We start from the raw sequence: 12723 nt of genomic DNA, 5'->3' as shown, positions 1-12723 counted from the left end.
GATTGCGCATTTCTCCGAACCCGTTTTCTATGATAAATCATGTTTTACAATTAGTGCCTTTTTGAGACATGTAGGCTACACAGTGGATATCGCTAGAGGGACTAGAGTGTTGTGTAGGCTTGGCCGGTCTTAAATTAAGACCTTGTTTATTTATTTATTTATTTTATTTCACCTTTATTTAACCAGGTAGGCTAGTTGAGAACAAGTTCTCATTTGCAACTGCGACCTGGCCAAGATAAAGCAAAGCAGTGTGACACAGACAACAACACAGTGTTACACATGGAGTAAACGATAAACAAGCCAATAACACCTTAAACAAGTCAATGACACAGTAGAATAAAAGAAAGTCTATATACAGTGTGCACAAAAGGCATGAGGAGGTAGGCAATAAATAGGCCATAGGAGTGAATAATTACAATTTAGCAGATTAACACTGGAGTGATAAATGAGCAGATGATGATGTGCAAGTAGAGATACTGGTGTGCAAAAGAGCAGAAAAGTAAATAAAATAAAAACAGTATGGGGATGAGGTAGGTAGATTGGGTGGGCTATTTACAGATGGACTATGTACAGCTACAGCGATCGGTTAGCTGCTCAGATAGTTGATGTTTAAAGTTGGTGAGGGAAATAAAAGTCTCCAACTTCAGCGATTTTTGCAATTCGTTCCAGTCACTGGCAGCAGAGAGCTGGAAGGAAAGGCGGTATACCTGCTGGAACGTGTGCTACGGGTGGGTGTTGTTATCGTGACCAGTGAACTGAGATAAGGCAGAGTTTTACCTAGCATAGACTTATAGATGACCTGGAGCCAGTGGGTCTGGCGACGAGTATGTAGCGAGGGCCAGCCGACTAGAGTATACAGGTCACAGTGGTGGGTGGTATAAGGTGATTTGGTAACAAAACGCATGGCACTGTGATAGACTGCATCCAGTTTGCTGAGTAGAGTGTTGGAAGCTATTTTGTAGATGACATCGCCGAAGTCGAGGATCGGTAGGATAGTCAGTTTCACTAGGGTAAGTTTGGCGGCAGGAGGAGGCTTTGTTTGCGAAATAGGAAGCCGATTCTAGATTTAATTTTGGATTGGAGATGTTTAATATGAGTCTGGAAGGAGAGTTTACAATCTAGCCAGACACCTAGGTATTTATAGTTGTCCACATATTCTAGGTCGGAACGTCCAGGGTGGTGATGCTAGTCGGGCGGGCGGGTGCGGGCAGCGAACGGTTGAAAAGAATGCATTTGGTTTTACTAGCGTTTAAGAGCAGTCGGAGGCCACGGGAGGAGTGTTGTATGGCATTGAAGCTCGTTTGGAGGTTAATTAGCACAGTGTCCAAGGAAGGGCCAGAAGTATACAGAATGGTGTCGTCTGCGTCGAGGTGGATCAGGGAGGAAAGTGTTAGCTAGGCTAGTGGGGTATATTTTTGGAGCGGAGTTTGGCCCAGATACTCTGCATGACTGGCCAGCTGAAGGCAGGACTGTAGTGTGAGAGGTGCTGGGCCCATGGCCAGGCCAGCCTTACTTTGAGGAGTATGGACAGGTGAGTGTGGGTCTACCGAGCACAGCCCACTGAGGCCCTGCACCAAGCCAGTAGAAACCTGTCTAGGTTGTGTTCCAAATGGTGTCCTAATCCCTAGATACTGTAATGCACACATTTTGACCGGAACCCTATATGAGCCCTGGTCAAAAGTAGGGGACTATACTGTATAGAGAATAGGGTGGCATTTTGGACACACAGCTGGGGTGGATTGTAAAGCTTGGCTGTTCTCTTGTATTTATTAGCAGACAATGCTATCTGGTTCATTTCATAGCCTCTCTGTTTGACAGACACAGCAGTTCATTTACAAAGATGTTATAGCTATGTTAAGCTTTCCAACAGGTATATAAGTGGCAATCACTCCAACCAGCATAGGATCTGCAGTGCAGCCTGTGTGGCCTAGCCTGATCCCAGATCTGTTTGTGCTTTTGCCAACTCCATTGTTGTTATTGTCAAGCCCAACATGAGTGACAAGGACTTGGCATGGTAGCACAAACAGATTGGCACTCAGGCTACGTGTGACCTTGTCTGCCTAGCAACAATAAGTGAAGTGTTAGATCACAATGGAGATGTGCTGTTGTCTCTATGGAGCGTGTATACTATCTAAACTCCTTCCATGCCATGTCAAATGAAGCGTCAGCCCGTCAATTAGGGGTGGCTTAGTGGTGTACAAGGAGATTAGCATGGGCTGCGTCATAAATGGCACCCTATTGCCTATTTGGTGCATTACTTTTGACCAGAGCCCTGCCATTTGGGACGCAACCTAACTTGACCTTTGGCTGCTAAGAGCAAGGGGTCATAGATAAAAATAGTTTAGGCTCGCTCAAATTTTGGCATAGAGAAATTTGAGTCAGCTAGAGATGATATAGCAAGGATTAGTCTTGAACCACAACATGGGAACATACGTTTACATGTGAGTTATTTAGCAGACACTTTTGTCCAGAGTGACTTACAGGAGCAATTAGGGTTAAGTGCCTTGCTCAAGGGCACATCAACAGATTTTTCACGTATTCAGCTCAGGGATTTGAACCAGCGACCTTAGCCGCTAGGCTACCTACCACCCAAGAATGATGTCGCTACCTAAACTTAACCATTCTGTCAGTCTGTATTTTTTATATAGATAAATGTGATTGCATGTGCTGCAGTCTTTATATATCCCTGTTTGTTGTCCCTAGATTAATGGCATTCTTTAATTAATAATCACTTGACTTGACATTCATAGTCGACTTGGTGTGCATTTCATTTTGCATCCCAAATGGCACCCTATTCCCGAAATAGTGCACTACTTTTGACCAGGGCACTATATTTTGGACACCGTTTTAATGACATATATTTCAAATTACTACGTCATCAATTTGACAAGGGCACTGTGGTCGTTTATTTCGGTGTCTCATTGATTGTCTTCAATTTGAAAATGAGTGCTATGGTTCGTTAATCGGTTCTTCCCCCTTTAAGAATCAGAGTAAGAGAGAGAGTATCGAAAGATGAGAGCGGAGTCCAAAGGGCCCCTGCAGAGCGGGGTCCAGCTCCAGAGCCCCCAGTGAAGAGACACCGGGATCGTGCTCACACCACCACAGCTCACTACATGCCCCAACGTGGCCACAGCTCTGACCCTGCCACCTACAAAAGGACTGGCCCCTCCTCTCAGCCCTCCCAACCTGCCTTCGCCCACGTCCCATACCCCCACGCCCCAGCACCACACACCCACACATCAGGCCCTGCCATGGGCCACCAGCATACCCATCAGGGGAGTCACCAGGGGACCCACATGGACCCTCAGCCTTACCTAGCCATGCCGGCCCCTGTGGCCAGCAAGCTCCCTGGAGCCCCTGTGGTGGAGGTGGATACTCCAAGGAGGAGGGTGAGCACTGACCACATCTTCACGACCCAGAGGGAGACCCACAGGGAGAGCAGGCAGGCACTGAGAGAGGAGGTCCACACCGAGGGGCTGCTGAAGAGCCGGAAGGCCGTGCTGCCCTCAGAGATCCGCCGCAGGGAGAAGAGTGTGGACGACCCCCAGAGAGGGGAGCCCCACCTGGGGCCAGTCAGCCGCCAGGACGACTCCACCACCTCAACCGCCATGGAGTATGAGAGCTATAGCTCCGGGGGGAGGAGAACGAGTCGGGCGGACTCGGAGGAGTGGGAGACTAGGCCCAGGGAGCAGCAGCAGCACTGGTCCAGCCACAGCCAGGACACAAAGGAGACAGGTCCAGCCAGTTGCATGGAGACCTCCCACTCCCAGCCCAGCCAGCAGCAACAGGCTCCTGAGCCTCTCCACCAGCACCAGCAACTCCAGCGGCATCCGCAGCCCCAGAGTCAGCAGGACCTCCAAGGTCAACACGGCCTGCAGGACCAGCAGCAGGGTGACTCGGCCGTCTACCTCCAGAGGGGTGCCTACCTCCCTCAGGCCAGACACAGGAGCATGGAGCCAGCCGGGCAGGCTGGGCCCACCAAGCTCAAGGTCCGCACGCGCTCCATGTCCGACATCGGCGTAAGTCAGCGCTCGGCTGCCTATAGGAGCATGGAGAGGGCAGCCGCCAGCAGAGAGGCTACCATGGCAGCCCACCTGGCCAGGGAGGGAGGGGTGGCAGTGGGGGTACTGCCCAATGGGGAGGTGGGGACCTTGGATACCAGGGTCTCTGTGGCCCAGCTCCGACACTCATATCTGGAGAACGCCAACAGGAAGCCGGAGCTGTAGGTGGAACAGCATGTTTACTGACTCTTTAATCAGTTTGCTTTGCCTAGCACTAATATAGACTCTCATCCTAATATGAGGCTTGAGATGTTTGCGCTTGTGTGTTTTTTGAGTGCAGTATATTGCATAATCAAACGTGATATCAAGAGATCTTCTAAGCCAGTATGGGTTTGTATTATTTGTTTAGCCAGCTGCTTGGACATATTCTGTTATTGTCAGCCTGTTGGGCAAAGTTGAGGGGTTTGTTGCTGCATGTTGTGCTGTGTGTGGGTTCAGACACAATTGGGCTGGTGACAAAATCCCTCATTTTGGGGACAGTTAATTTTTGCGGTGTGATCGTCTTGTGCGTGACTTCACCACCTCTAACCTGGATGTCTGGATTGCTGTGGAAGAAAACTGACCTTGCCGTTTCGTTCTCTCACTATTATCCTCCTTTTCTGTTGCCTTCGTCACTCTCTCCATCCCAACACGTGACCCTACAAAGGGAGCCAACTAAAGTAGAGCTTACTGCCATGGAAGTAGATCCGGCTGCTGGGAGCGCTGATCGGGAGCGTGGCACAGCGCGGAGGCCGCGGCGCTACATCACCCCTGGAGACATCCGCAAGTCCTCTGAGAGATTTAGGACGCAACCCATAACCACTGCAGAGCGGCTAGAGTCTGATAGGTGAGAGGTTTAGGACTCCACCCATAACCTCTGCAGAGCGGCTGGAGTCTGATAGGTGAGAGGTTTAGGACAGTCCATAACCTCTGCAGAGTCTGATAGCTATTGAAGGCCCCGAGGGACAGGTCTCTCAGAAAAGGTACACAGAATACATTTGCTAAGATCACCAGTGGGTGTACTGTGGACAGTGGCTTTTCTTTTTTCTCCTGGAGTTTGTGGGATACATGGTGCAGACCATGGGGATTTTATGCTCTCAATAAATGTGTCTCTTGTGCCGTATAGCAAAAGACCATTCTTGAGTCTATTTGGATCAATGTCTTGTTTGTTTTGTCGTTTGTTTTCTCCCTCAGGTCTCGTCTGAGTCCAACCGAGCTACAGAACCCAGAAGGCAAGTAACAGTGGAGATGATTTGCTTTGTTTAGTTACCAACACCACTCTCAATTGAATAACTATTCATTAGCCAGAATGCTCACCATCTGACAACACAATGTATGGATGTGTCTGAGGGACTTGTTGAGGTTAAGAAAGAATAGAAAGGTGTTGAACAAAAAATAAACCTCCTCTAGATTAATTTACTGTGTCAGGTAGGGTGATTTTAGGTAACATGTGTTTGAGGTCAAGGAAATACATTCACACCAGGGTTGGGGTCAATTCGTAATTTCTGAAATGAATTAAATTCAACCCATTAATTGCACTCCTCAGTGGGTTTACCTTAGTATTGTGGATGTGTTGTGGACTGACAATTGTTCGCCTTTACCTTTTGCAGCTGACGAAGAGAAGCTTGATGAGAGAGCTAAGATGAGTGTGGCTGCTAAGAGGTCACTATTTAGGGTACAGTATCTGCCTTGTGTGTAGTTGTTTACATTGAGGGCCGGTTTCCCAGACACAGATTAAGCCTAGTCCTGAACTAAAAAGATTTCAATTGATATTCTCCATTGAGCATGCTTTCAGTCCAGGACTAAGGGAAACCGTCGCAAATAGTATATTCCCATGGTTTGATGCATGTTGTTGATGAGCAGAGATTTACTATAAGCATGTTTCTCTTCGTTCCACTCCACAGGAGCTGGAGAAAACCACAGATAGCGTCCCCAAACCGCGGTCCCGTAACCCTGCCGTGGAGAGGCGCCTGAGACGAGTCCAGGACCGTGCGCGCACACAGCCTATCACCAATGAGGAAGTGGACATCGCTCACACGTACGTCTGTCACTCTCTGATCGTTGCTAAGTGCTGCCTTGCCGTCATGTTGTTTACAATGGAAGGGTAAAAAAAATGACGACACTTGGTCAATATAAAGATATTCTTTCCAATCTTTCTTCTTGTGATGCTCTTGTTTGACTCTTTTTCCCTGTCGACTTCTTCTTTCTCTCCGATTCTCACGTCTGCCGCTTTGTGACTTCTCTCGCTTTATCTCTCTTTCTCTCCCTCTCGTTATCTCTCTCTCTCTTTCTCACTCTCTCTCTCTATCTCTCTGTGACTCCTTTCCCTATGTGACTGTCCCTGTCTATGTGGGACACTTTTCTGCACATATAAAGTGTCTCTGCTCTGTCCTCACAATCGGTGACGGTCCACACCACAGTAGCACGTATCCCCAGCCCCACTGTAGTCAGCACCACCATGACCAGTTACAGGTGTGTGTGTGTGTGTGTGTGTGTGTGTGTGTGAGCTCAAGACATGGGCTTACCTAATTGATATACAATTAAACCTTGCATGCCTCCTCTCTTCTCTTACTCCATGCAAGACTGATGTTTTTCACCTTCCATTTAGCTTGACATTTTCTTGAGTGGCAATGCATGGATATTAAGTTACGATTGATTAATTCATAGTGTTTCAAAAAAATTGCAGTACATTTCTGAAATACTAGTTGGATGATTCCGGATGTCCTTCTTATTCCCTGTGATTCAAGGAATCTTCCAACTGGGATTTCTGGAAAATATGGGAATTTGGGGTGACGTTGAACCTTACAGGGGGAATAAACTTGTTTTAACACAATAGATTCTTTAGTACATTTCAACTCCGCAAGCATTAGGGGAGAGTGGGGTAAGTTGAGCCCTTTTTTACATTCGTCATCACTACATCCAGGGAAATATAGTGTTCTTTCTCACAAAGAACTCTACATATATTTCCGGATTTTGTGTATCCCTGAAAATAATCAGAATTCATGTAAATATAACCATTTTTATTTTAAAAGAAGTTATCTCTTGGCATAACTTAACCCTGGTATGGGGTAAGTTGAGCATAGGGACAGGGTATGTTGAGCCACCTTGGGGTAAGTGGGTGGTGGTGCTGGTTAGGTCAAAGTTTTCATGGAATGGGGGTTTGGTATATTGTATATCTTAAATAATATGTATGCTATATTCAGATATAGATTTCTCTGTTCAATATTCCTTACCCTTCCATTTATTGAACAGTTGTATGGATGCTGTTTCGAAGTGACAGTTTGTAGGCAAGTTCTCTGCATTTGAGGTCCATGCAACTGGTCCGCAAAATTCTTGATTAACAAGCTCAGAATCCGTGTCGTCAGATAAGACCTTGTATGCCTCTGACACTCTATCAAAGCCTCTCATTGGTACAGGTACATATTTGTTTTCTTTTTTGTCGTTGTAACTCTTCAGTGTCATTCAGTCTATTTTTTTCCATCCAAAACTTCCTTGGCTGCTTTCTCAAGAACCTCAAGGGGAACTAGACCCCTGCCTGTTTTACATTTGTATACACGGAGCATGCTGATGTCTGCTCTGTAACAATACAAACGGCTATCCTGAGTTCATATGCGTGACACACTGCAAATTACTATGCATGCCGGTCCCGATTCAGACTTAGGAAATCTATTCTTTTTTTAACACGTTTTGATTTAAGCACTTTTTAATAGTTGGTATTCAGACTTACCGTATGCAAGTGCGCAATGGGTTTTGCAGGAGTGGCTCCCTTGCGCACACTAAATAAATTAAATTAAACTGCTGAGAACCCTCCCACTTGCTAGCCAACAGATTTTCTTGTGGAGTTTTTATTCAATGGGGTTTCCAGTACATGTATGTAAAGCCTTCCCTTTAAATATGGTGTACCATTAATTAAAAAAGAATTCTCGACAGACTCAGTAGAATATACCGTTTATCGAGGGGCGTGTTCAGAATAGGGATCAATGAAAGAAAGCCATCTAAATACCTGCATATTCGTTTCCTTTCCAGCACCAATTGGTAGATTAAACAAATATTCAGATTTTGTAGATTATTTAGGTTATTGGAAGTATTTATGAATCATACATAAACAGAGTTGGACAGCCTTGCACAATTTTTTTTATTAGTCAATAAAAAATACATTGGTTTCATTTATCCTTAAAGTTGCCATATTAAAATGGTTCAATCCATGACATATTGGAAGGTGAGAAGTGTACAACAGGGCTTGATCAATAGTCCTATAAATCCACCCTAATCTTCACTAATCACAGAACTGTGATGACAAAAGTTCCAATTGTCGTGGAACGTGCGCCAGGCTCCAGGTTTAAACTGCTAGGTATGGTCTGCGTTCCACAATGATTCAAATAACCTACATGTCCCAAATTATTGCACAACTTGTAATACTTTATCCTAATCTGATCCACTATTTGTAGTGACCCAATCAGGAACAACCACACAGATGTGACAGTGGAAAGAAAGGTAAACGAACGATGTAATGGTATGATGCAAAAAAATGTTGGCTTCAAATTGAAGGACACTAACAGTCATTAGTGGCTAATATTCATACGAGAGAAATGGTTAAAAATAACTGAAAAGTCCGGGCGGACTTGAAAAGAGGCCAAAATACCTGTCAAGTTGACATGCTTTTCCGTTTGCTGAAATATGACTGCTTTCACAATTACATCCAGCGATCATAAGGTAAACTAGATCTAAAACAATTGTCATTTATATTTACAATCCACTTATCCAAACGGATTAGCTCTTATCAATTTATAAATTACAATGCATGGAGATTATTCTATTGGAAAAAAGAAAGTTGATGTTTTTCCACTTGGATCTGGCATGTTGCTCAACTTTATTCAAGGTTTCCCTGCGCATGGTGGAATTATGAGGGAATTAAGTCAAGGTCAAAATATAGCATATCTGTAGACACACCTCCATTTCTGTGATCTCCACCCCAAACGAATACCTGGCTGACAGATGCATTTGCCCATACTTAAATTCAAGGTCAGAGTACCTGTAGAGAGAACGGTGCATAAAAAGGGAATTAAGTTTAATTGACGCACACGTAACTCAGATCTGAATTCCCCCCATTATGCATAAAATGGACAAAATGTAATCATCATTTGTATGGAGTATGGTGGCCATTGGCTCAGTTTACCCCATGGCCATTGGCTCAATTTACCCTAAGGCAAACATTTTGACTATATTAGCCCACACACTTACAAGGATGCACTTTCATGTTAGGTTTAGGACCTCATATTGTAGTTTATAGAGACCCCAAATCTTACAACTATCTACTTTGGTTTCAATACAAGCATCATGAAACCTATAACACAATTAATTCAAATTACATTTTTTTTTTAATCTAAATAAATACTTGTTCCATGTGTGGTTTCTTCCTTCACAGACTCCATGAAATGAGGTTGTCACAAATTAACATGGTCACAAAGTCATAAACCCTGCCTGTTTCTACAATTTGTCCTCCTAAAAATCAAATGTTAAACCTAACCCACACCTTAACCATAACCTTAACCACACTGCTAACCTTATGCTTAACGCTAACCTTAAATCACGACCAAAAAGCACATGATTGTTTTCTTGACTTCTTACAATACCCAATTTTGACTTTGTGTTTGGGCTATCTAGTGGAAACAATGAAATTATGACCTCTTCCTAAATATTTGGTCACATGACTCGTTTTGTGTACGGTTTCCTAGAAAGAAAGGGTGGCTCAACGTACCCCACTCTCCCCTACTGCTTTCAGTGTTGTTTGTACTCTTTAAGGGATAGTTCACCTAAATTACAAAATGAGATATTGGGATTCCTTGTAAACCGTCCGTGGACAAGATAAGCAATCCATGCTGTCTTTGGTTTTGGTTATATTTTTTGCTTTCGTTTACCTAGCCATGTCATTTTGTAATACGGGTGAGAACTATCCCTTTAAGTTCCTATGTTGAAATGTGTCACACGTCTTCTAAAGCTATGACTGAGGGAGAAAAGGTCAAAGGTGAAGCCAGTTAAAGCTCAGTGTGTCGGGTTCGCGTGTAGGGCCCGGTTTGTTTACCGACTGAGGTTAAACTTAACACGCTGAGAGAACCCAACCGTCCATATCCTCTAGTACAGATGGCCGACTGCGTGAGCACCATGATTATCTCAGTGCGGTCCTCACACATCTACTTATAACTCCTGTTGCTGCCCAATGGCTGCATCTTGATTCTCCACCCTTCTCCAAAAGTATGCACTTGCCAATGCTTACTACCCTTATCCACCCTCCCGAGTGCTCCGCTCTCCTATGCCTTTAAATCCACGACAGGGAGTGTACAATTGCGCTCTTTGAGAGAAGGGTGGAGAATCGGGATGCAGCGTTTCGGTATCATGTTCTGATCAGGAATATCAATGACTTGACTTGATGCTGTTCACAGGATACTGTACGTGCTTTATGGAGATGAGTAGTTCGTTTGATCACAAGTGTCACCAGGACTTAAGCGTTATTGTGTTCATGTGGTTGAGCTCAGTGCAATCTTCAGATTTGTCTGACTATTAACAATGTAGTATTGCTACTTCACAGAATGTGTTTTGATGACCTACTTGATCATCTAGCATGTTGGCATGCTCTTGCTAGATACTGTCCGTCAATTGTACAGTATGGTACATTATAATACAGTGTTACATATGGCCCTACAGCTGTTAACCCATAGCAGCACAATCTGCACTCATCCCCTGTGTGTGTGTGTGTGTGTGTGTGTGTGTGTGTGTGTGTGTGTGTGTGTGTGTGTGTGTGTGTGTGTGTGTGTGTGTGTGTGTGTGTGTGTGTGTGTGTGTGTGTGTGTGTGTGTGTGTGTGTGTGTGTGTGTGTGTGTGTGTGTGTTTCCTCCTCCTAGCCTGCAGGAGGCATCGCAGCACGGCTCTATGGTGCGGAGCAGTGGAGAGCAGGACGGGGAGAAAGAAAGGGAGAGGGAGGCCCAGCCTAAAGGAGATGGAGCAGGGCCTGGGCCTGGCCCTGAGGAGATAATGGAGGACCGGGGTCTAGATGAGCCCGACCTTTCAACTCTTAGGTAAAAAAAGAGAATGTGCTCAACTCTTATCCTCTTATGTAAACACATTAAAGGGTGTTTGGAAGCAAAAATAGATCACATTGAAAAAAAATAGCAAAAAGCCAGCATTCACTTCATAAGTTGCAATTGAAGCTTGGTTTTAATTCTCTTTGAACTCACGGCAACATGTCTTAAATTTTACAACTTGATTTGAGATGGGTCCTCACCCTGAAAGAAGTCTATGGGCCAGGAGAAACTGTAATCCATGTTTCTTTCAAATAGCCACTAAAAACTTCAGCTAACTTTACTTACCGCTAGCTAACATTCAATGGAAGTGATGGGGACATAGACTGACATGTGTGTATGTTACCTTTCTCCTCACAGCCTTGCAGAGAAGATGGCCCTGTTCAACCAGCTGTCCCAGCAGCCCTCAAAGCCTGCTGCAGAGGGGGCCGGGGCCTCCAGGGGCGACACCCGCCAGCGCCGAGCCAACAGCCGCTTCCAGACCCAGCCTATTACCCAGGGAGAGGTGGATCAGGTATAGAGTCCGGCCCTTCTCTCAAACCAGATAGACAATGGACATGTTTCACTTATCCGCCCTTGTCCAGAAGTGTGCACATGGATTTTTAAGCATAGGAATGATTTAAGCAGTGGCTGGAGGGAGGTTCCACCATTGTTAAATCCATGCGAGATAGTGTGCAAGTGCACACTGTGGTCCCGTGTGGCTCAGTTGGTAGAGCATGGCGCTTGCAACGCCAGGGTTGTGGGTTCATTCCCCACGGGGGGACCAGGATGAAAATGTATGAACTTTCCAATTTGTAAGTCGCTCTGGATAAGAGCGTCAGCTAAATGACTTAAAATGTAAATGTAAATAACGGTGGAGAATCGGCACCACAAAATGATGGGCTTCCTTTCTCTTGCTCTTTAAAACTGTAGCCTCTAAGTATCAAGCCTTACTCCGAGGGCCAGTTTCCCTGACCCAAATTAAGCCTCGTCCCGGACTAAAACACCACCGATGGAGATTCTCCATGTTTTTGGAAACTGTTCCTGAGAGTATGTCGTAATGCACAAACTAGTTTCTCTTTGCCCTGATAAAACTACAGGTTGATCATTCTGTGTAAACACCAAAGAACTTACACAACCACGCAATTAGTAAGTGCTCCAAGTCTCAAGAAAATATTCCAGAGAAGCAGCCTAATATTGAACTGAAACATTCATGTGAACTGGTCTAAAACAATCCTCTAAGTGAAGTCATGCTGTGTCCGTACAGGAGATAGATCCTATGGTTACCGCTCTTCCTCCTCCACCTCCTCCTCCGTTGACTAAGAGAGAACAAGTAGGAGCCTGCCTAGCAACCTGCCTGAACATTGCTGCTGACTGGTAGTGGCCTGCTCATAGCATTCTAAAAGCTTGTATGCGTTCGTTTGGCGAGCCGTGACGCCCATTAACAGTATGGCTTGGCGTTACGGCTCGGTTAATGAAGATGTTGAAATGCTCGGCCCTCACAGAGTCCATGGTTTTCATTCAGGCGTTCACTTTGAAGATATGACGTAACCACATAGTGCGTCGTTCATATAGCCGTGAAGGACTACAGTATGTCGTGACATTATGCTGCTACGTCGTGCTTGCTT

At 45.2% G+C, this 12723-nt stretch overlaps 1 protein-coding gene across 15 annotated transcripts in view; it reads left to right on the top strand.

Annotated features, from left to right (window-relative positions):
- The window catches only part of LOC139559486 (supervillin-like), a 76618-nt gene that overhangs the window by 38741 nt on the left and 25154 nt on the right, over positions 1-12723 (top strand). For 11 of the 15 annotated variants that reach the window (XR_011671778.1, XR_011671777.1, XM_071375516.1 and 8 more), the window contains 9 exons: positions 2984-4222; positions 4708-4887; positions 5235-5272; positions 5651-5715; positions 5945-6078; positions 6417-6512; positions 10940-11113; positions 11477-11630; positions 12363-12428. Coding sequence is in view for 13 of the 15 variants with exons in the window: in XM_071375516.1 (XP_071231617.1) it covers positions 2984-4222; positions 4708-4887; positions 5235-5272; positions 5651-5715; positions 5945-6078; positions 6417-6512; positions 10940-11113; positions 11477-11630; positions 12363-12428 (2146 nt within the window). In the remaining 2 variants the exon portion in view is untranslated. The remainder of the gene's footprint in view (positions 1-2983; positions 4223-4707; positions 4888-5234; positions 5273-5650; positions 5716-5944; positions 6079-6416; positions 6513-10939; positions 11114-11476; positions 11631-12362; positions 12429-12723) is intronic. The other 4 variants (XM_071375518.1, XM_071375514.1, XM_071375522.1 and 1 more) reach the window with 4 other exon arrangements.

This window comes from Salvelinus alpinus, chromosome 30 (genome assembly GCF_045679555.1).
Source record: "Salvelinus alpinus chromosome 30, SLU_Salpinus.1, whole genome shotgun sequence".
NCBI classification, from domain to species: domain Eukaryota; kingdom Metazoa; phylum Chordata; class Actinopteri; order Salmoniformes; family Salmonidae; genus Salvelinus; species Salvelinus alpinus.
Note: the sequence above shows the minus strand (reverse complement) of the source record. Positions and strands in the feature narration are given on the sequence as shown.